The 23,432-nt window shown below is 38.6% G+C and overlaps 1 protein-coding gene across 1 annotated transcript in view; it reads right to left on the reverse strand.

Moving 5' to 3' along the window:
• LOC138141990 (SLAM family member 5-like) overlaps positions 1-23,432 on the reverse strand; it is a 76,537-nt gene that overhangs the window by 11,399 nt on the left and 41,706 nt on the right. Inside the window, exons 6-7 of the mRNA XM_069062907.1 lie at positions 1,734-2,075; positions 394-663 (exon numbers count right to left, since the gene is read on the reverse strand). Coding sequence (XP_068919008.1) covers positions 394-663; positions 1,734-2,075 — 612 coding nt within the window. The remainder of the gene's footprint in view (positions 1-393; positions 664-1,733; positions 2,076-23,432) is intronic.

Raw genomic sequence — 23,432 nt, forward strand, 5'->3', positions numbered from 1 at the left:
TAGTCTTCCCCAACCTATCTATAAAAAATAACCTTCCCACTCAGGCTTTATAGAGCACTTTGCTTTATACTTCTTTAATGTACTTGTCATATATTATTATTATTATGGTTATATGTATAAGTATAACCCCTACTAGAATGCAAGTTTCATGAGGGTCAGGGTCTGTGCCTTCCTTTTTTTCGGAATGTAGCACAACACAGTCCATAGTAGACCTTAATAAATTTGTTGAATTAAATTGAACTGAAAGGTGCTTGTGACCTTGAATGGATTTGATTTCTATCCTCATTGGTTTTATGACACTGCACGTGTAAAGACCAGAATTTCTGAGACTCACTTCCTACAGGTACTCAGGGTATTTCCTGAGGCTTTTGGAGAGAAGGGACAGATGATTACCTTCACAGAGGTCTTGAAGAAATATGGAGCGAGAATTGTTGCTTCCAGGATTTGTGGCTGTGCATGTGTAATTTATGTGAGCATCCTCAGGTCTTCGGAAGATGAAAAGTTTAGATTTTCCTTCAGATTGAACAGCTTGTTCTCCTGGAGGGGTCCACTGGTACTTTACAGCTTCTCCTCCCTCCTCCATGAAGCATGTCAGAGTAATGTTACAGGTGTTGTTCTCAGAGGCTACAGTATTATAAATAATTTTTGGTGGTGCCAGTCGTCCTATAAGATGGAACAATACAAGGCACAAGGATGAGTCTATAATGAAGTCACCTTCTTTATAAACTGTGTTAATTTTTCCAATTTTGAACTCTTTAGAAGTCAGTGTTGAGAGACATTCTTGCTAAAGTAACCTATATACAAGGCAAGCAGATGAAGACTTTGGAGTCATTTTCATCAAAGTGGTAATGAATGAGGTTACCAAGTGGGAAAAGTATAGGAAAAAAAAGGACCAAGGACAGAGCCTTGAAAAACACCCATATTAAAAGGTGAAGAATTAAAGGAGAGTCACTGAAGGGGGCAGAAAAGGAGCATTTAGGGAAGTAAGAGGAAAACAAAGAAAATATGTTGTTTTATAAATCAAGGGAAGAGAAAGTACCCAGCAAGAAGAAATTTTAGGATCACAGAAATGATCAACAACATTATATGTTTCAGAGGAATCTGGCATTTATAAGGTCATTGAAAACTTTAGAGAAGACAGTTTCCATAGAGTCATTGGAATTTGAGTTATTTTATAAATGGTTGAGAAGGTGAGTAGTATGGAAGAAGAGTCACTAGGTATAGGCAACATTTCAGTTTAGCAGCAGATGGTAGGAGATTAATGGGATGGTAGCTGGATGAATGACAAGAATTAAGGAAAGGTGTTTTTTTTAAAGGACCAAGAAGACATGAACATATTTATAGGAAAATGGGAAAGAGCCAGAGAGAGAAAGGGCAAAATCTAGACCTGCCTGAAGACAAGACCCATGTTTTTTCTAACCATCTTTTCCCCAGACTCTCTAGTATAGTGCCAAGTTCTCTTGCTGATAGCCACTGAATGGTCCAGAGAACACTTGATTTAAAATGTTAGCATTCTTTTGAAGAATAAGTTGGGAGATAACCCAGTAAAACAAGATAAAACTAAATCAGGAAATCCCATTTCTTTTCTAGTTTTGCCACTATGTATGTGACCTTAGGCAAATCACCTCACTTCTCTGGGCCTCAGTTTCCTTGGATGAAAAATGAGGGGTTGGACTAGAGGGCCTCTTTTGTCTCAGCCCACATATTCTATGAGTCCACAACTATAGTCTTACTGTAGACATGCAGGGTATAGTTCTTGGTGATGGTGGTGGTAGCTGTAGATTTCTGAAGATTTATATCAGCTCTGTAGTTTCCAGCATCCTCCATCTTCAGAGGGCTAATCTCTAAGTTGTAAGTGTTAGGTGGGACATTCAGTCGTTCCCTATAATTTTGATGGGTTGTAATGATCTTGACTGATTTTCCTTCTGGATGCATAACAGCAACAGGTGTATGGGAAGCCCAGTTAATGTTCTCAAGTTCATATCCAGTTGGTATTTCCACGGGTAGAATAGCTGACTCTCCCAGAATCCCGATCACCATTACTGGGGCATCATTCTCTCTGGAAGCTTTTGGTTCTGTAGAAGAAAAAGGGAGAGTGTAATAGTTATACTTGATTCCTATCCAATAGCATTCCCTTAGCACCACAGCCCAAGATTTGGGATAAGTCCTGTAGATACCATTATAAAAATAGGTGGGGAGCCTTCTTGGAAGATAGTCAGTCCCCCAATCATTAAATCTCTTCAAATAGAGATTTGATGACAACTTTTTGGGGAAGTTGTACTGGGAGTGTTTGGGTATAGGTTTTATTATATGAACTCTGTTATTTTGTGATTCTTCTTAGTCCAACTTCATTTAATTCCTTGAGGAGGATTCCTTGTGGAATCACACTCTAACCTCCCTTCTCCAGGAATACTTTCATTGTAAAGGATTCTAAGGATTTTCTCTGGAAATTTGCATGATATCAGTGTATCAAATACAGTGCATATTTTTTTGGTGTGGAATTCCTTCTATCAACTCAAACATAGGCCATCTATAATTGAATAGACAAATCCTAGAGAATGGCTGAAATTCAGAGTCATTAAGTGGATTGTCCAGTTTACTATAGGTAGTAAGCATCAGAGGTAGACTTTGAATTTCTGCTTTCCTGATTCCACTTCTAGTACTGTCTCTCTATATCTCCCATGCAAATTTGAGGGTTATTGCTAACTTTATAGACAAAGCCACACTTGGATTCATCCAACTGCCCAGCTAGCTGAGATAGTAGACCTATCTCAGGATTTTGGGTTTGTGTCCCCATCAGTTTTGAGAGGCACAAGGAGTGGAAGGAAGAGAGATTCTGGAGTCAGAGGATTTAGGTTCAAATTCAACTTCTGAAACCTGCTGCTCCTATGACACCGGGAAAGTCAGCTTCTCAGAGCTGAAGTGTCCTCATTTGTAAAATGAGGGGCTGTGTTTAAAATTGTTTCCTGTCCTGCCCACCCTGACCACACCCCCTTTTTAACTAATACTGTAATATTATAGGTAGTATAAATTGACAATAGTAGAAAGTAAGATTGTAAAAGGGAAACTAGAAGTCACTTACAGGCTGTCCCATTAATTAAGGGAGGATAACAGTTCCTTGCAAACTGTCTCATAAATTAGGGGAGCATAGGAACCACTGGAACTTGTCTCCTAATTTAACTAAGACCACATCCTGAAAGTCTGGTATTAAAGTAGGGAAAATCAGCTAGGTCTTATCAGCTAGGCCCTTGGTTCCTATAACTTCTCATCCTCTGTAAGTCTCAGATAAACTCCAAATATGCATAGTAAGATCAGCACCACACCAGCAAAGCATTATGCCAATGAACTAATTAATCCTAAAGTTTTTCTGATAACTTTCTGGTGTATGTTAATGAACAAACTCTAAGGTGACAAAGATAAGAATTAATCCTTCTTTCCTCACCAAAATCCTATTAAAATGAAACCCTAAACTCTTACTCCACCCCTCCACCCCAGGCACTTTTCTTTCTGCTATGAGTCTGTGCTGCCTTAGTACTCCCAACTCTGACCTGTGGTTGTGTAACTGACTCTCTATACCTCTCCTCCTCACTGTTTTCTTCCCTACGTTGCCTACTTCTTTCTACTACCTCACTCCTCATCCCTATGCCATCTGTCTCTACTTTCTGTGTTGTTTACTTTTGTTCTCTCTGTGTCTTATTAAAGTATGATTGAAGCATTACTTCCTGCTTGCTTCCATTGTAGTCTTTCCTTATGAGTATCTAAAAATAAACAAACCAAAACTTAACCCAATGTGCCTGCCCCAACCTTGACCCAGAGGGACCCCCTAACAGTTTCATTCCCTTACTCATAAATTGGGAATACCAGGACCTAAACTGTAGTCTATTCACAACTGCCCCTACCTGAAAGAGCTAGGTGCAGCAAATTCATGGGTAGAAAGCAAGGGGGATAGCCGGACCTTATGTTCTCCCCTCCTTTTATCTGGGTCATAACAAATTAATTTAATAATTCCATAAGTAATTAGTAATTCAGGGATTTTGAGTTAGATGGCCTCTGAGATCCTTTCTAGCTTAGCTCTGTTCTTATCAATACTTCATCCTCTAGTTTTTAAAACTATGAGAGAGGGAGCCTGACACAATGGAGAGAAGGCCAGCTGTGGGGTCAGTAGAACCTGGATTCACATCCTACCTCCGATCCTGGGTAAGCCACTTAAACACCTTGTACCTCATACAACTCACTTAGATTTTAGTTCACAGAAAAATTGCTTGTCTACATGGGTTGATAGAGTTTACTTACTGGGAATTCCCTGCATGAATAAAGTAATATTTATGCACCAAAAATTTATAAAAGTTCAACTTACATATAATTTGTTTCATGGAATATTACTATTATATAACATGAAGTTCAACTGTATCTTTGTTCTTACAGGCTAAAGATTGAGAGCTAATCAGAGTTTGAGACAAAGGAGGAAGACTGCCAACATTTAGTCAAATTTCTGTTCAGTTAGAACTTTGCTAAAATATTGCAAGAAGTACTTTGGTGTAATAGAGAGGATAAGGGCAAGGCAAATCCAAGGAAATGATTTTGGAAATTGTTGTTTTGTATTTTTCCAGTACTCTTTTTTTATAGGAAGAAAGAAACAGATGACTCCCAAAACAAGTTATTAGGCCAAGAAATTTTGCCATTAGTTACTCTACTCTCTCCTTTCTGTGACTCTTTCACCCTCTTGATGGGGTTTCTTCTTTCATCTCTGACCCAGAGACCTTGTATTCTCACCTATTATGGTGCTCTCTCGCCTGTATGTCTTATGAAACCCTACTTTCCTCAGATCTCATTTATATTAAACTAAAAAAGACTGATAGAATTTAATATATTAACTTCCCCAGGGGCTTCTGAGTTTCAGCAGGGATCAAAATCTTAAACCAGAGGAATGACTCACAAATGGTGAAATGGGAGACATTTCATTGGGAAGAATGGCATTTTGGGGAGCTAAGGGGACTTTCTGGTGGTCCTGAATTCACATCCTATGTGAATTCAGCTTGCTCCATGTACCTGTTATATTGGCCTTGTGCTGCAGGAACCAATGAGGAGGATACAAAGATCCTAAGGGTCTCTGGAATATTCCATTCCACCTGTTATGTTGGTCTTGTGTTGCAGGAAACAATAAGGAGGATACAAACATCCTAAGGGTCCCTGGAATACTTTATTCCTTTAGCTTCAACATTTACTAAGTGTAAATGCACAGTGCTATGTTAGGTTCTGAGGGAGATACAAAGTTTAGATAAAGCAATTCCTGCCCTCATAGATCTACTCTGTAGGGGGCTAAAAGAGCTGTGAAGATAATTCTCATTCATAATGACATGTGAAAAATGCAGAAGAGAGTAACAAAGAAAGTGTTATGTGAGGTCTTAAAGTATTGAGGAGTAGAGTGGGGAAGAATCCTTACAGGGAATACATATCAAGAAAGGTTTTATGGAGGAGATAGCATTTAATGGTAGGATTTTAACAGACAGAAGAGGATTCAAAGGAATAGATAATTATGTGAAGAAAGTTATTGAGATGACAGAGTATGGGATCTATGTGAACAACATCAAAGAGTCCATTTTTACTGGAGTTTATATTATGTAGAAGGGAATGATATGAAATAAAACTGGACATATAGAGTGTTACCAAACTATGGATGTCTTAAATACCAGCAGAGGAGGTGGGCCTGTATTTCACAGGCAATAGAGAACCACTGTAGATTTTGTAGCAGAGGAATGCCTAGATTTGTTCTGAAGGAAATTTAATCTGGCAGTGGCACAAAGGAAGAGAAGACATAGGAAGCTACAAAGCTTGTCTGGAGTCTAACTAGTCTTCCCTGGATTTAGCTAATTCCTTGCTTTGCTGCCTTCTTTGCATCCTTGCTTCAAGTCTCCATTTGCAGCTCACAGTCTAGCACTGACAATTGGCCTTAATATTTATGGGTCTTCCAGGTGAGGCATCCCCTGGTGATATACTCTACCTCTGGAGACTGGAAAGTGACAAATAAGAACACCCCCCCCCAAAAAAAAAACCTGAAAAGACTAGGACCCTCCCTGGGGGAGTTTAACTTTGGGAAAAATCAAAAAGTGTCCACTTTTCTTATACTATTTTTTATTCAAGGGCTCTGCCTCTGGTTGACTGTGAACTTGGGATAACTTTCTGAATTTCTGGACTTCCATTTCAATGAGTCAGTGAGTCAGCAATAATTTATTAAATGCTTATACTATAGTAAGTACTTACACTATGAGGGTGCAAAGAAAGGTAATTATAACTCCCATTGGTTTAGTTTTAATCTTTACAAGGCACTTTCCCCACAATAGCTCTGTGAAGGAGACAGTATAAGTAACATTAGCCCCTTTAGGCAGATTAGGAAATTGAGCCTCTGGGAGACGAGGGACTTGCTCAAGATCACACAGTGAGTAAGTGATAGAATCAGGACTCATAGGATTATAGACTGAACTGAAACCAGGAGCCTTAGAGATCATCTCATCTCATCTCATCTCAACACCTCAAATCCAGTGTTCTTTCTATTATGCCAGGTCACCTCATCTTCTTCTGGGGGGATCCTCATACCCACTATTGTGATGTCTCTTGTATGATCCCTATATTTCTTTACTTGAATTTTATAGAAGAGACAACAAAGGAGTGCGTGTGTATGTGTGTGTGTGCATGTGTCTATCTGTGTGTCAATTCCAGTCATGTGTAACAGATATCCTAGTATCCATCCAAAAATCCACTGGATCAAATTATTGGATGATTCCCATTCTTATTCCATGACAATAATTACTATAAATTAGCATCCTACCCTAATATTTTTATAGTATACCACAATTAATATTTCATTCTAATATTTCTGCAACACAGAATTATTATTCTACAGTGATGCATTCCTTTAGCATAAAAATGGACATTTCATCCCAATATTACTATGTTTCCATATTTTCATAGCAACTGGTACTGTCATTAATTAAGGGTGCTAGATGACATTGATACTGATGCATAGGTAGCTTTCTTTGTCCATGATCATGAACTAGAATAAAAGAGTTTCATATTTCCATAGGTGATTAACTCCAGAGAGCAAAGGAGAGAAATTAAAACACTAGGTGTGGAAGAGGTTCTTTCTAAGGAGTAGAGGTATATAGGGATATCCATGGTCTTAGCATTACAGAGTGAACTGAAATATGTCATGGTATTTTAGAATAAGTTCTGGGAGTGATCCTATATCAAAAGACCATTGAATTAATGACCAACTGATAAAAGCACGTGGATGAAGATGAGCTGGTGAATCAAATTACTTCATTGGCTTGTGCACCTTTAAAGCTTGGAATGGAATTGTGGGTTCGGACTTCCAAGGACAAAGATTGGAAATTTCAAGGGAAGGCTCTGAATAGTCACATGTATTTGGTTTCCCCATTATTCTTGGTATGGGTCATAGTATAAAGGCAGTATGACTGAAGCCACTGGGATCCTACAATCATGGTGGTGGAGATTTCCAACACTCATCAGACCTGTGAGTCTTGTAGGATCATTGATAGTCTTCTATGGGAAATAAGATAATGGAAACCTCAATAATTCAGCATGCAGGAGATGGAGAATAATATGGAAAAGGTGAAGGACATATCAGTATAAACTTCCAGGATCCTAAAGGATAGTATAAGAGAAGTGGATCATCGTAGAGAACTTTTAGAAGTCTCTCGGCTTTGCTGATGAAATGTTTCCCTTCTCTATATTATTATCTTAAAGGTTACAGGGCAGATAAGCAAGAAGGCATGTAATCTTTTTGTTTATGCCTCCAGATATGATCCTAGAACAATACCCTAATAAATAACTAACCTTAAGTAAGGGTAAATAGTGAACAGGATTAAGGGAGGCTCCTTCTACATTGTCTGCATTCCTTTGAAGAAGGATCTTTCTACATTGTCTGCATTCTTTTGGGGTGTCTACATTCTCAGGGGGGGCATAAAAACTCTGTGAGCTCCTTGAGTCTTTGGTTCTGCATGAAATGGTCCTGTAATAAACAGACTATTGATTACACCCCCATCTTGTTATTCTCACCGCTTGTTAGCCCACCAACTGCGCTGGCCGCAGCAGATCATAAAAGTCAGACCTCTGGACTTGGGTGATACTTAAAATGTTTGTAGAGAAACTATAAACTGGGAAACTTGAACTATCCAAAAGGAAGATAGGATCCCTGCTTCGTCCTTTATTGTACCTTATTGCCCCATAACTCCAAAGAATATGAGCAGCATGTTTAGCCTCCCTCACTGATATATGAAAAGAAACATTAAGGATAGACAGGAACAGCAAAACAAGTTGCAAATCCCCCAAGTTGCAAATATCCACCTACTACTATGTATTAAAGCAGCTAGGTGACCTAGTGCATAGAGTGAAGTCAGGAAAATCTTGAGTTCAGATCCAGTCTCAGGTACTTAGTAGCTACAGGCATATCACTAAATCTCTATCTCACTAACCTTATTTAAAAAGGGGATAGCAATAGCATCTACCTCTCAGGGTTGTTGTGAAGATCAAATAAGACAATACTTGTAGAGCAGTTTGTATACTTTAAATCGCTCTATAAATATTAGTTGTTATTATTAATTATCTGTATGGGCCACGAGGAAGGGAACAGGGAGCAACAAAGGATCAGTTGTTGTCTACTCACTAGTCAATAAACATTTATTAAGTACCTGCTGTATGCCAGTAATTGTGCTCTATTTGGGGATACAACAGAAAGAAAAAAGACTATGCTTGCCCACAAGGAGCTCACAATCTAATGATGGAGACAACATGCAAACAACTACATACAAATGAACTATATGTTGTATAAGTAAGAAATAATAAGCAGAAGGGAGGCATTAAAACTAAAGAGCAATTGGAACAGGCTTCTTATAGAAAATGGGATTTTAGTTGGGACTTGAAGGAAACCAGAGAAGTCAGTAGGCAAAGATGAAGAGAGAGAGAGAATGACAAGTATGGAGAATAAACAAGGGGAAATGCATAGAATTGGGAGGTGGAATATCTTGTGTAAGGATGCAAGTTGATCTGGTTGAGAAGACTGGCTGAAACTTTAGTTTTCTTCATCTAACCTCTATTCTTGCCCTGCGGCTGCTATATCCCAGACAGACACCCCTGAGGCATTGGATACTATCCACCATCCCTCCACAGAATGTCCCTCTTCTGGAAAGTAAAGACCGTCTATCTGTTGGAAGATCCACTATCTGGACTGCCCTAAGGATCCAACTTGTATGCAGTTGGGACCTTGAGTGAGCATTTATTTAGGAGGACTAAACTTGGCTAAGGTTTATGTCACCTTAAAGGGCTCCTGCTCTAACCCTTGGTGTTTGGCATTTACCGTAGGATGCATACTGTTAGTCCCTGGACCTGGAAACCCCAAACAAAAAGCACAAGAGGTGTTGAAAACCCAGGAGTTTTCAGGAGGATGTGACCTTCGCTACCAGGATTCTCCTTGAAGGTTTCTACCAAGAAATATTTCTCCCCCCCCCCCCCAGCCCTTCTTATAGCTCCACTCATAAGTTGCTGTAACAGCAAACACTCTGGCCCACCCAAGATGGCTTGCTAGAAAGGGCTCTTTCATCTGTTTTTCAAAAGGAAAGAAACCTTAATGGAGTGGAATGCAAGCACAAGCAAGGTGGGATTTTTGTTGTTGTTCTTTTTCTGGAGTTCAGTTTCCCAGGCTCAGGCTAAATTGTGAACATCTGAAGGATTAATCTCCTTTGAACCCTGATAGTTCACAGCTGTTCTGAGTCAAGTAGGTTTCAGAGCCTTCTGGCTCTCAGCCAATCAGTGGCCATGTCTTTGTTATATATTCTGGGTGGTTGGCGTTTTACTTTGGGGGGTTTGCTCATGAAGATCTTTTGATTTCCTGGTTGAGATTCTGAGTAATTGTATGTTTAGGGCCCTCCAACTGCTTAGATGTTGTCTGTGTTCCCTCAATCCAGTGATGTATTTAAAGTGTATAGCAATGTTGCTATATGCAGACAGCTGGAGCCCTGTCTGTTGGTCTTTGTGCTAATTTCTCTGCTTATATTTTTTCCATGTTCAGGGTGCTGACTTTTTTCCTGAACTAGTTAATATAATTGAAAGAAGATTGTCGACCTCTTTAAAAGCTGCCTTTCCTTTAAGAAAAGCAGATCAAAGAACCTGTGCTAGCAGGCCATCTTGGGTGTGCCTGGGTGCTTGCCTTTACAGTTGCTTTTTCTTTTCCAACCTATGCTCCACTCAATGGCTATATTTTGGGCCCTCTTGGCTCAGAGTGGATGTCAGTGGTAACTGTTTCTCTCTTGACTAGCAACCCTGACAGTCTTCCCTTCTCAGTTTTCTTTTTTCTTTTTTCTAATTAAAGGGGCCATCCCTTGACTCACTTTTTAAAGAGGCCTATTCACTGAATGGATGTTACCTCTCTCAAAGTGAGAACCTGAAAAGGCCTTAGCCTAAAAGGGCCAGGGTCTCTCATGGTATCCTAGGCCATCTCCAATCTTCCTGATGAGTATCAGGCCACTGGATTATGGCGCCTCCTTAACAAGAGCAGCTAAGTGGTGAAGTGAATAGAATGGCAGTTAGAAACTCATTTTCCTGAGTTCAAATGTGACCTCAGACCCTTAGTAGCTGTAAGACCCTGGGCAAGTCATTTAACCCTGTTTGCTTCAGTTTCCTCTCCTGTAAGGAGCTGGAGAAGGAAATGGCAAATAACTCTAGTATCTCTGTCAAGAAAATCCCAAATGGGGTCACAAAGAGTTAGATGTGACTGAAATGACTTGAACAACTTCACAAGGCTGTTGTGAAGATTAAGTAAAATGAAATAATATATTCAAAGAACTTTGAAAACCTGTGTGATAGTTATTATAATGAGGAGGGTGTCAGTGTGAGCTTTGTGACTTCTTCCTCCTGAGAACAGAAGTTACTTAGGAAAGGACAAAGATAACTCATGTGGTCTCCTAAATAGCTTGAATCCCTTTAAATTAGGCCATTTTGAAACTTCCATAGTCAAAACTTATTTTCTTTTTCTTTTTTTGCTTTTGTATCCCCAGCACCTGTTCTAAAAATTGAATACAATTTTATTAACCCTTGATTCCTCTCCCAAGTCCCCATCTTAACACCTTTAGTCCTATACTTGGTGTAGCTTTGGGATCAGGAGATGGAGAGGATATGAGATTAAGAGACTGGCTGGTGGACCTCCGTGTTTCTAGTCACTCTGGCCCCCTCCTTGAAAACTCTGGGAGGATTCTGTGTGTGTATGTGCGTGTGACTCATCTGATAAAGTTGTGACCTGCTTTTATGATAGGGCAGCAGCAGCTGAGATAGTATATTTCTGTTCTCTGAAGTCTCCATTATCGCCTACATCTTGGGGGCCTCAGCAAAAACTGAGAACAATTTAGCCAGGAAGTGATGCAGGTTTCTCTTTGAGTGGGAGGAGTGTGGGTGGAGGTGAGGAGGAGAGGAGGGCAGTGGCAGTACTGAAGTGGTGGGGGGAGAAAAACACTTGCTTCGTGTCTGTTACTGTGGCTCCAAGCTATGGCTGTGACTGCCTCTATAGGGTGCTGAAACACTATGGCCATAAACATTCATTAATTTTTTTTTTTTTAAGCAATTGGGGTTAAGTAACTTGCTCAAGGTTACATGGCCAGGTGTTTCTGGGTGGGTGCTAAGTGTCTGAGCCCGGGATTCCATCTCCAGGTCAGTCTGACACTGGAGCTGGTGCTCTTACTTGCTGTGCTACCTGGCCGCCCCAACATTCATTAATTTTCTACAATTTTTGTAGAATGTCATATTAGGCACTTTGAAAGACCCAAAATTTAGATAGGAATAGAGATGGAATTTTCTGGGTCACTGCATTCAGTTGCTTCTAGGAGATTCCTGGGTAGAAATAGCAAAGTGGAGTGGAACAAATACTAGTCTTCGACTCAGAAAAGCTGGGTTCCCACACTTCAGTAGTCCCTGACTTCATAGGGCTCATAGTCTTTTGGGGAGAAGAATGGTCAAAAACCATTTCAGATAACTATATTACATGGCATTACATGATAAAAACACTATAGTGAGGCAAGACAAAGTACTTGGGAAGGGACTCCTAGGGATTAGGTTATTACTGACCAGTGGGATTAAGAAAAACCTGGTAGTATTTCAGTTGGACTTTAAAAGATGGGGGGTGGCTAGGTGGTGCAGTAAATAGGGTACTGGCCCTGGAGTCAGGAGGACCTGAGTTCAAATCCAGCCTCAGATACTTAACAGGAAAACTAGCTGTGTGACCTTAGGCAAGTCACTTAACCCCAATTGGCCTCCAAAAGGCAAAAAAGAAAAAAAAAGTGAGCATAAATAAGTAAGAAAAAAATGTTTTATAAAAAAAGACGGGTTAGAATTCAGCTAATGAAGAGGGGGAGAGAAGATATTCTAGGCATTCGGAACAGCATGAGGAAAGACCAAGAAATTAGAATAGAGCTCATTTTGGGCAGGGGGAATGTTTTGTTATACTCAAGACTATAGTAGATATTGGTGTTTCTTAACTTCCTCTTTGGGATGGTTTTGGGGACTATAGCTCTCCACCAAAACATGGACACAGGAACACTGAAGGTTTCTTTCTTCATTCAGTACATTCCCTGCCAAACTCCTCCCATGAGGTAGATAAATTGGTTTCAAGTACTTTTTTGGCTTTTCATTATGTTCTGAGAAGGGACTATGTCAACAACCAAGGACTTCTGATCGATGTGCCAACCAATAATTAAATACTGACTGATTGAACTACTGCTAAGGTACTAAGTTCCAGGCAGACCACAGTGGCATGGTACCTCTCCTTGAGGAGTTGGGAGTCTAACTCAGGGGTTCTTAGCCTGAGGTCCATGAACTGGACTTAAAAAAAAAACTTTTGATAACTATATTTCAATATAATTGGCTCTCTTTGTAATCCTATGTAATTTACTTCATGCATTTAAGAATATCATTCTGAGGTGTCCATTCTGAGACTGCCAAAGATAATCGATGACACAAGAAATATTAAGAACCCCTAGTCTAGCCAGAGATGATCCAGAGACACAGAAGAGCACAATAAAACACTAACACTCCCAAAGAGGTAGGGCATTGCTTCTAAAGTGCCACATTGCTTCTAAAAAGGAAGGGAGCAATCTCTTCAGAGTGTGGTAGTCAAGGAATACTTCAAGGAGGAAGCTGAACTTGAGTTGGACCTGATAGTATGGGTAGGATTTGGAAAAGGTGGGAGGATGAGGTTAATCATTGGAACAGAATAGGTACACACCATACAGAAGCAAACAAACACAGTGGTGTAGTGTTTGACAGACCTCAATATCCCATTTCCTGGGGGGAAGGACTCCCTTTCTGATTAAGAAAAAAAAAAAACTCCTGGAAAAACTGGACAGAATTCTGATAGAAATTAGATTTAAACAGATACCTCATACCATATACTGAGATAAACTCTAAATGGATAATGACCTAGATTTTAAAAGTCACATTGTAAACAAATTAAAGGAAAAAGTAAGAAATTACCTTTTGGATGTGAAAGGGTTCATGGCTAAACAAGTGATAGGATCACGCAAGATAAAACAGATAATTTTGGACAATGGACGATAAAATTATAGACAATGATTATTTAAAATCAAAGAGATTTTGTACAAACAAATCTAATGTAGTAAAACTTTGAAGGGAAACAGGCAAATAGGGAAAGATATTTGTTTTGAAAGATACCAAGTTTCTGACAAAAGCGTTCTATTGACGAATGACTAAACAAATTGTGGTATATTATTATACCATAACAAATGATGAAATGGAGAGTTTCTGAAGAAACGGGGACAACCTTTATGAACTGATGCAAAGTAAAAATAAGTAGAAATAGAATATTTTATACAATAACAATATTATAAGGAAAAACAACTTCTGAAGACTTTAAAATGCTAACTGACACAAAGATAAAGCATGACCCTGAAAGAGAGGTGATGAACTTAAAATGCAGAAGACATACTTTTTTGGACATGGTTAGCATGAAAATTTCTTTTGTTGGACTAGGTAGATTTGTATTAAATTAGATTTAAAATTAATTTGCTTAATTTGGGGGGAAAGGAGAGATAGTGGGCAAGGCAGATTAGTTTAAAAAATACTTGTTGCTTGAAAAAAATTTAAAAGTCAAGAGGATACAGGAAGGGATTTTTGGTAGAGAATGAATGTAACAAAAGAAATAGCAAAGCAGGAGGTGTGGCAGCATGGCAGTGAGAAGACTAGTGTGGCATGGATGGAGGAGACCACATTGGCACAGCTCAGAATCTTGACCTTTGAGGGAACATGCCTGGGTTTGAATTCTGCATGTCCTTGGGCAAGTCATTCAACCTCTCTGAGCCTTAATTTCTTCATTTTAAAAATGAGGATAAGAATATCAACCTCAAAGAGTTGTAGGAAAGATGTTTAATTTAAAGTGATATATGTAAATTATTATTGTGCCAAGCAGGGGTGGCAAACAAGGCAAGGAAGGTAGGTATAGCTAATGGGAAAAGGAGAGACTTCAGGGCCAGGCTATGGAATTTGGATGTTGTGACATAGGTGATAAAAAAACATTGAATATTTTTGAGCAGAGGAGTCAAAGTAGTAGCTTTTGGAACTTAAGTCAGCAGCCCTGAAGAATGTATTTGATCTTGCCAAATGGGATGCAGGGAGACCAGTTTAGAACTCTGTTGGGGACTGCTCACTGATTGGTGAATCTTCCTGGGATTGCTTTGCTCTGGGGAGCCTTGGCTATGTTGTATACTTCACTTCTGGTTGACTGCATTCTCAGAACTGCTCCATCTCCCTTTGAGCTGCTTTGCCCATGAAACAAGAGGGTATCTTTCCCTGCTTCCAGTTCCCCTTTATCTTTGTTTGTTTTTTTTTGGAGGGGCAATTGGGGTTAAGTGACTTGCCCAAAGTCACACTGCTAGTTAAGTGTTAAGTGTCTGAGGTCAGATTTGAACTCAGGTCCTTCTGACTCCAAGGCTAATGCTCTACTCTGCCACCTAGCTGCCCCTTCCCTTTATCTTTTATGTTTCCCTATTAGAATGTAAGCTTGACAGTGGGGAGCATCTTGTTTTCTTGCATCTGTATTATACAGTACCTAGAACATAGTAAGTACTTAATAAATGCTCTCTCTCTCTCCCCTCCTCTCTTCCCCCCTCCCCCCTCCTTCTTGTCTCCCCCTTTCCCCCCTTATCTTCCTATCCATTCATTAGTCACGTCAGTCTGTTCACCCTTACAGAAAGAATGAGAGGGCCAGGGAGGTCAAAGGAGCATAAAATTGTGACCTTGGAAACCATTTGTTTCTTATGTGTTGATAAAAGTCACTCATCCTCATTCTTCATTTAACTAAACCATTTAAGGAAAATACAGGAGACTTTATTCTAACTAACTGTACCTGGAAACCCTAAGAGACTCTTAAATTATCAGGAAATCCAGGAATGGGGATTAGAATGGAATTCTGGTAACTCTGCTTTTGTCCAGAAAGCAGTTGTGAAGTCAAGCCTGATTCCACCAGTCTAGGAAGATGGCCACACAGAGTTTCTGAGGATTCGTGGCTTCCTTCCTTTTCTCCATAGCCAAATGACCAAGACTTTGCCACTAAACAAATAGAGTTGGCATGTGATATTCTGGTCTCCATTCCATTAAACTTCCCTTTCCCCTTCCTCTTCTCCTATAATGTCCCATTGTGGAATTGGATAGGGGTTCACACATGCTCCTTTACACTTAATCTTTTCCTGGGATTGCTTTGCTCTGAGGAGCCTTAGCTGTGTTGTATACTTCTTATGTGCCTACTGCCAGTGTCCCAGGCATCCAGCTGGTGATAGCCAGGGAACTTCCTATCTCCCAAGTCCCCTAATCAGAACACTCAGGACCCAAGGTGGGTAAGGTAGGGCATAATTCTATTGACCTTCCCACTACAATAAGTTAAAACTTCAAGGCTTGTTGGGAGGATCAAATGAGATAATTGTAAAGTACCTAGCACAATAATACCCAGCACATGGTAAGTGCTATAAATATGCCAGTTATCGTTAGTATTATTATGTGTTGATTATTTACTTGGTAGGTTATCCATAACATTTCAGTCCTAGTTCTGTCACTAATCAGAAGCTCCATTCCTGTCTGTAATCTAGTTCATGGTGTGGTTTTTGTAAGAATTAAAGAAGCGATCCAACAAGTTCTCACATGCTTACTATTGGGATTGCTGCAGAAATAAACCTAGAATTCTTTGAATGTGCACATCCTTGTGGTCCCAGAGGAAAATACACACACACACACACACTTATTATGTGCATATGTTTGTGAGAAAATCAAGCAATTTACTGCTTAATGCACTATTAACTGAAAACCCTTGGACTAGTTGGACTAGTTTCATGAGCTTCCATGGGGTTCTTGAACTACTAAATGGGAAACCACTGATCTATGTCATAGATCTAGAGTTGGAAGGGGCCTTCCAGCCCTCACTTTAAAAAGGAGGAAACTGAGTCTTTGAGAGATTAAGTAAATTGTATAAGGTTTCACACTTAACACAAATGAAAGAAACAGGATTTAAACTTTGATCTTCTCACTCCAAATCCAGTGTTTTTTCCATTGTTCTATATTGTACTGATTCTAATAACTCAGGGAATGAGATCAAGGTAAGCATGGGAATAATAGTATTATGGGAGGGGCGGCTAGTTGGAGCAGTGAGTAAGAATGCAGGCCCCAGAGTTGGGAGGACCCAGGGTGGGTTCCAGCTTCAGATACTTAACACCCACACAAAAAAACTGGCTACAACCTTGGGCAAGCTACTTAACCCCAATTGCTTTAAAAAAAATAGTATAATAGGACTTTGAGCTAGAGGAGATCTTAAGAGATCATCTTGTCAATCTTCTCATTTTACAGATATAAATTTGATTCAAGAAATATTTATTAACCAGTAAGATTTGTGCAGCACAAAATTCACTGGTTTTCATCATGAATAATAAAGGAAAGAATGGGAAGCTGGCATAGGGGCTAATGGCTTTGGTTCTTTCAATCAGCCTTTTTTTTTTTTTACCCCACTTTCATTTCCATACCAATCCCTAAGGCTCTTGGTTAGGAAAAGAACCTTATTTCCCTAGTTCTCACATGATTTCTACAAGTGTTTTGGATGGAGTCCCCCAAGAGTTTGGGGATATTGACTTGAAATTAGGGATTTTACAGGAGTTAAAATGATCATCTAACCCCAAGTCATGTATGTGCCTGAGACTAAGGATCTCAAGTTAGCTTTGGGAGAGAGGCTGACAAAAGAATAGATTTAGTTGGGCTTTGTTGTTGATGGTGCTTCTGTTGTTGATTGCCTGGCTAAATGGGGTAGTATATAGCTCTTGGTTATCCACTGAAAGAAGTATATCTCTCCTTACTAGGGAGAGGCATTCTAGCTTTTATGTACCAATACTTGGTAGTAGGGGGCAATAGATGGGTCTTAAAAAATCTTAATAGCTGAAGGCTGGCAGAAGGAAGCTGGATGACCACAAGACTGCCAGTGATGTCTAGCAGGGAAAATCTGATGGTGAAGAAAGATGTTTCAGGAGAAGCAACATGTCCAGTCACAGAGATGTGATTCTCAGATGAGGGAGAAACAGAACAATGTATTTACATCATAGAGTTTTATCAGCAGTTAGGTAGTGTTGGAGCTTGAATTGCTCTGACCACACATATTTCTATAATAACAGGTCTATTGATAGTTAACATTTATATAGTGGTTTAGTTCAAAAAGACTTTATATATATATATAATTTCATTTGATTCTCACTTCAATCCTGTGAAGCCAGTGATATTATTCCCATTTTACATCTGTGAAAACTGAGGCGGAAAATTTTAAGTGACTTGCCTATAAGCATCAAACAGTCAGCAAGTGTTTGAGACAGGAAATACTCATTTTTTTTTCTGATTCCAGTACACTATCCATTATGCCATCTTCATTTGTTTGCCTTGAGCATATGGACACCTGTTGTACACACCTTTATTCATGTTCCCTGGCCATACATATTACCTATGGTTGTGCCTTCCATGTGTGATCCCTGGAAGAATTTAAGTAGAGTTTTAAAAGATTTAAAACATCTAAGCTAATTCTTCTTTTTAAAAAGAAATGAAATGTTTCTTGAGATTGAATTGGTACAAAGGACTAAAGTGAAAATGATTGATATAACTTTGAAGTTGCTTATGGCATAAAAGCCTAGGGTACAAGTAGTCTGAACTCTTTAGGATTGATAGATTTCCTACCCCATTTTGAACAAACACACTTTTCTGACTGGGTGTGCCATTATAACAAATGCAAAATTGAAAGGTGCTGTGCTCAACAGAAAAATAACTATTTTTGCTGAATATCCTTACTATATTCTTGTTAAGTAAAAACTCCGTTGTTAAATTTTATGTTGTCTCCAAGTGTCTCATTTCATTCCACTTCTGCAACTTAATCATTAGAATGTCTAGTCTGTACTGTCCTAGAACATTTGGTTATTGTCAGCAGACGTAATTTAAAATGACCTCATAGTGGATCTTGTAGTAGAAGTGAGGAAACACCAATGCAGAGAGAAGGGAGTCTTGGGTGATTTGGATGGCTTGATCTGAGACCCTGATACTCTATGGTTTTCCTGTTTTTGACTGCACACTTACCAGTCCTTTTCAATAGGATCAGGAAGGGGTTCCTTCCCATTCAGTGGAATGAACTCAAGGAGGTTGTATGTATGCTTAAAGAAGTTGACAAGAAAAATGAAGGTATCGTAAAAATAAATATTCCTTGGTTGTTACTAATGGCCAACAATAAAATCAAAATAGTAGCTAGCACTTATAGAGAGCTTTGAGGTTTACAATGCACTTTTCTTCTCTCCATCTGTACAACTGTGAAGTAGATACTATTATTATCGCCATACAGATGAAAAAGTGGAAACTTGAAAGAGGTTAATTGGTTTGCCACAGGTCACAGCTAATAAGTGGAGTTTCTCATTCTCCACTGAAACCTTAATGTTGAAAGCACAAGATTCAAAATTCAGCTAAGTTCTTGGAAGACCCCTTGTTTCTCTGACTCTTATTTTCAGCCTTTTATTTCTCAGTTCCTGGACCATATATGTTCAATATCTCATTTAAGTCTTACAACAGCATCATGAATTGACCTATTACAGAGAAGGGATCTAAGGTTCAGAGAAATTGTACGTTATCTAAAGTTATATGGATTATAAGTAGTAGAGATGGGACTTCAATCTAGATGATCCTAGACTAGTAATAAGGAGTTTCTACCCTAACTGAAGAGAATTAGAAAGGCAAGCCTGCTACTGTAGGAGGAAATCAAATAATGCTTCATCAAACCAGAAAATAGGACATGCAGTTATTCACAACTTAATAGTCACACATATGCTTCCCTGCATTAGGGTGGCTAATTAAGAGTTCAATGTAAGGGGCAGCCAGGTGGCTCAGCAAGTAAGAGCACTGGCTCCAGTGTTGGGACGACCTGGAGATCGAATCCCGGGCTCAGACACTCAGCACCACACCCAGAAGTAACTGGCAGTGTAACCTTGAGCAAGTTACTTAACTCCAATTGCTTAAAAAAAAAAAAAAAGAAAGAGTTCAATGTAATCCTTATTGTGTGAGTGCCTAGCATTTTTTCCCCTAAAATGAGTTTCTTTTCCATTCACCCCAAAAATTGGAGAGGAAGAATGGTGGAAATAAGGAAGAAGATGAAGAAGGGAGGCTAGAGTTTCAGGAAGAGTGGTGGGAAGGTGAAAGAAGGGGAGACGGGATGAAGGATAGAGGAAGAAAGGATGGAGGAAAAGGAAGAGAAGGGGGAAATTGGAAGGATAATTGTAATAAATGAATAATAGAGGGATAATGGAGGTGGGAGTAGAGGAAGAAAAGCGGAAGGTGAAGGATGGAGTGAATGGGCAAGATGGAGGGGTGGTTCATATCACCCTGAGCCTGAGGGGGAGAATTGAGCCTTTTGGTATTTCTAGTGTGGGTCAGAGCTGAGAATTTTAAATCAGAGCATAAGACTGTGTCTTCATTTTCAGGGGGTACATTCCCTAATGTGGGAAAGTCTTTGCTGTTCATGATTCAGAATTTTCTTTTTCTAAGGGCTCAAGGAGAATAGGGAAGGGAGAAGTGCCTACAACTTCCTACCTGGGGCTACTTACTCTGAATACTTTCCCTAAGTTTTTGGCAGTGCTCTGATGTCCAAGGAAGAAAACCATCAAATAGTGATTAGCACTAAGCCCAGAAAAAAAGTGGTAATTGAATGTTAGATGACCACAATGAAAGGAATTGAAGCTGACTAGAGTGAATTAAAAAAAAAAAAAGATTCATGGATAAACAAGTTTAACTATTGGCAAAACTAATGATGTATATTTTATAAGTACTTACATTTATATATATATATCAATTTTAAACCTTAAAATGTTATTAATTCATTAATTAATCCCTCTGCATTTCCTTTAATTTCTTTTTGCTCATTCTTTCTGAAAATTATATATAAGTATGATCATAGTCAATCTGTACTCTCTACTTTTTTTCTTCACATTAATTTCTTCACATTCTCTCAAAATTTCTTTACATTCTTCATATTTATGAATCTTATTCATATTATAATATCCTATTACTTTGATACATTGTAATTTATCCAAGATGTGCAGTGGATGGAGTGCTGGACCTGGAGTCAGAAAGACTTAAGTTTCTTATTTCAAATCTGGCCTCAGACACTTACTAGCTGTGTGACCCTGGGCAAGTCACTGAATGATATGACAAAACATTCCAGCATTTTTGCCAAGAAAATCCTAAATGGAGTCATGAAGAGTCAGACACAACTGAACAACAAGTTTAGTCAATCATTCTATAATTTTTGCATGTTTTTGTGGCTTTTAGGGTTTTTTTTGCATTGTTTTTTTGCTATGACAACACTCCTGTAAACATCTTAAAACATAATGTATTTTCTTTTAGTCAACCCTTTTGAGTTCTATTACCAATAATGGGAATATTGGGTCAAATGGTATAATTATTTTGATAACTCTTGGAGTGCTCCATCAGAATGGTGTACAAAGAGATTATGTCATTTTGCAAATGCACCAGCAGAATATAAATGTTTATCCCAGCCACACCAATACTAAGTTTTATTATTTTTAACTGTGCTATTTTGATAGGTATAATCTTAAATTTGCTTTAATTTACATTTCTTTAATTTCTAGCGGGGTTAAATATATCTTTTCTTTTTTTTTTTCTTTATTTTTTAATTAAATTATTTATTTTTAGTTTGCAACATTCACTTCCATAAGTTTTAAATTTTCTCTCCCTCTCTCCCTGCTCCCTCCCTAAGATGGCTTGCAATCTGATAAGGGCTCTTAAATTATCACTTGAAAAGATATGTCTATGTTTCCTTTCTATAAATTTTCTATTTATATTATTTTATCCATTAAAGGCTTGATTTTGCCATTGAATATTACTATTAGTTCCTTTATGTTTAATGTATATGGTTTTTATCAGTTATATTTATCATAAATGCTTTCCCTACACTATTTTTCTTACCTTAAATATATATGTATATATGCATGTATGTGTTTATATATGTGTATATATGTACATGTACACATATGATTTTTTTTTTGCCTGACAGAAAAAGGTCTCTTTTTGGATTTCTCTATTCCTGCACCTGTAGCTTGGGTTCCATGAAAGTTTCAAGGTACTTTGTGGGTACACACATCTACAACTCATTAACAAGCATCAGTATGTTTACCTTTTTAAAATCAGCCAAGGGAACAATTAGCTGAATGCAAAAGAATTTACTGGAATAGTATGTTAAGAAAATTAGCAATGAAGCCTATCATAGACCTGGGCCTCGTTCTCCAGCAAATATACTCAGCATTGCTAGAGAAAGAGGTCATGAACAGAAAGGTACAAGTGTAGTGAAGTTAGATATGAAGAAAGGCAGTTCATTCCTCTGATACTGCAGGGCTACAGGGACCTGAAGTCTTTGCTTTGCTTCAGCTTACTTTGCTTCATAGTCTTTTCCAGATACAACTTTACAGGCTCTTGGGCACTGTGTTTTTGATGTCTCTATTACTTCTAGCTTTTTAATCTAGTGAAAACCTTAGTGACTGTGTGCTCCAAAATAGGACCCTGCTTAGTTATCACATGGCCTGTCTTCTTCCTTCTCCAACAAGCAAGATGCAACAAGACATTTTGTCTTTCTAGAAGATTCGTTGTCTAGAACTGATGAATGCAGAAACCTGGACTCAGAGTTATCTATGAGGCCACCCTCAAAGGTGGTGCTGCCCTCCAGAAATCTCCCTTCTTTGCTAAAAACCTAAATTCTGAAATTGTGTTGCTCAGTTAATTCAGAATTCTCCTCTTTTCCACAGAAACTTGAGGTTCAGGAAGCAATAGCCTTGAATCCCTCCACCTTAGGCTTGTGCAAGAACAAGTTCTAAATAACCATACACTTTTGCTACAAAGTACAACTCCTGACTGGAGGTGGAGGAAAGAGAAAGTCCCTTTATACCCCCATTTCCCTTGTTGCTCTCTGCTAGAAGGGATCAAGGAAAAGGATAATGAATGACTCTGTTATTCAGTGCCATACCAATCAAGCTACCAAAAATTTATTTTATAGAACTAGAAAATATATTAACAAAATTCATCTGGAAGAACACAAAGTCCAGAATATAAAAGGAATTAATAAAAAAAAATGCAAGGAAAGGTAGCCTAGCCCTTTTAGATCTTAAATTGAATTATAAAGCAGCAATCATCAAAACCACTTGGTACTGGCTAAGAAATAGAGTGATAGAGTGGTAGAGCAGTGGAATAGGTTAGGTAGACAAGACCCAGTAGTTAATGACTGTAGTTTGATAAACCCAAAGACTCCAGCTTCTGGAATAAGAGCTCACTATTTGAGAAAAATTGCTGGGAAAACAGTATGGTAGAAACTAGGCACTGAACAACATCTGACACCGTATAACAAAATAAAATCAAAATGGGCACACAATTTAGATATAGAGGCTGATAATAAAAGCAAACTGGGAGAGCAAGGAATAGGTTACCTGTCAGATTTATGGAGAATGGAAGAATTTATGACAAAATAAGACATAGAGAGCACTATGATATGCAAATAATTTTGATTACATTAAATGGAAAAGTTTTTGCACAAGCAAAGGAAATGCAACCAAGATTAGGAGGGAAGCAGAAAACTGGGAAAGAATTTTTACAATCAGTATTTCTGATAAAGGCCTCATTTCTAAAATATATAGAGATCTGAATCAAATTTACAAGAACACAAGTCATTCCCCAATCAATAAATGGTCAAAGGATATAAACAGGCAATTTTCAGATGAAGAAATTAGAGCTCTCTATAGTCATATGAAAAAATGTTCTAAATCACCATTGATTAAACAACTCCGAGGTACCACATC

This window comes from Petaurus breviceps, unplaced genomic scaffold, assembly GCF_028583685.1.
Source record: "Petaurus breviceps papuanus isolate PSGF00001 unplaced genomic scaffold, PetGlider_PUasm1.0 90510, whole genome shotgun sequence".
In the NCBI taxonomy this organism is placed as follows: domain Eukaryota; kingdom Metazoa; phylum Chordata; class Mammalia; order Diprotodontia; family Petauridae; genus Petaurus; species Petaurus breviceps.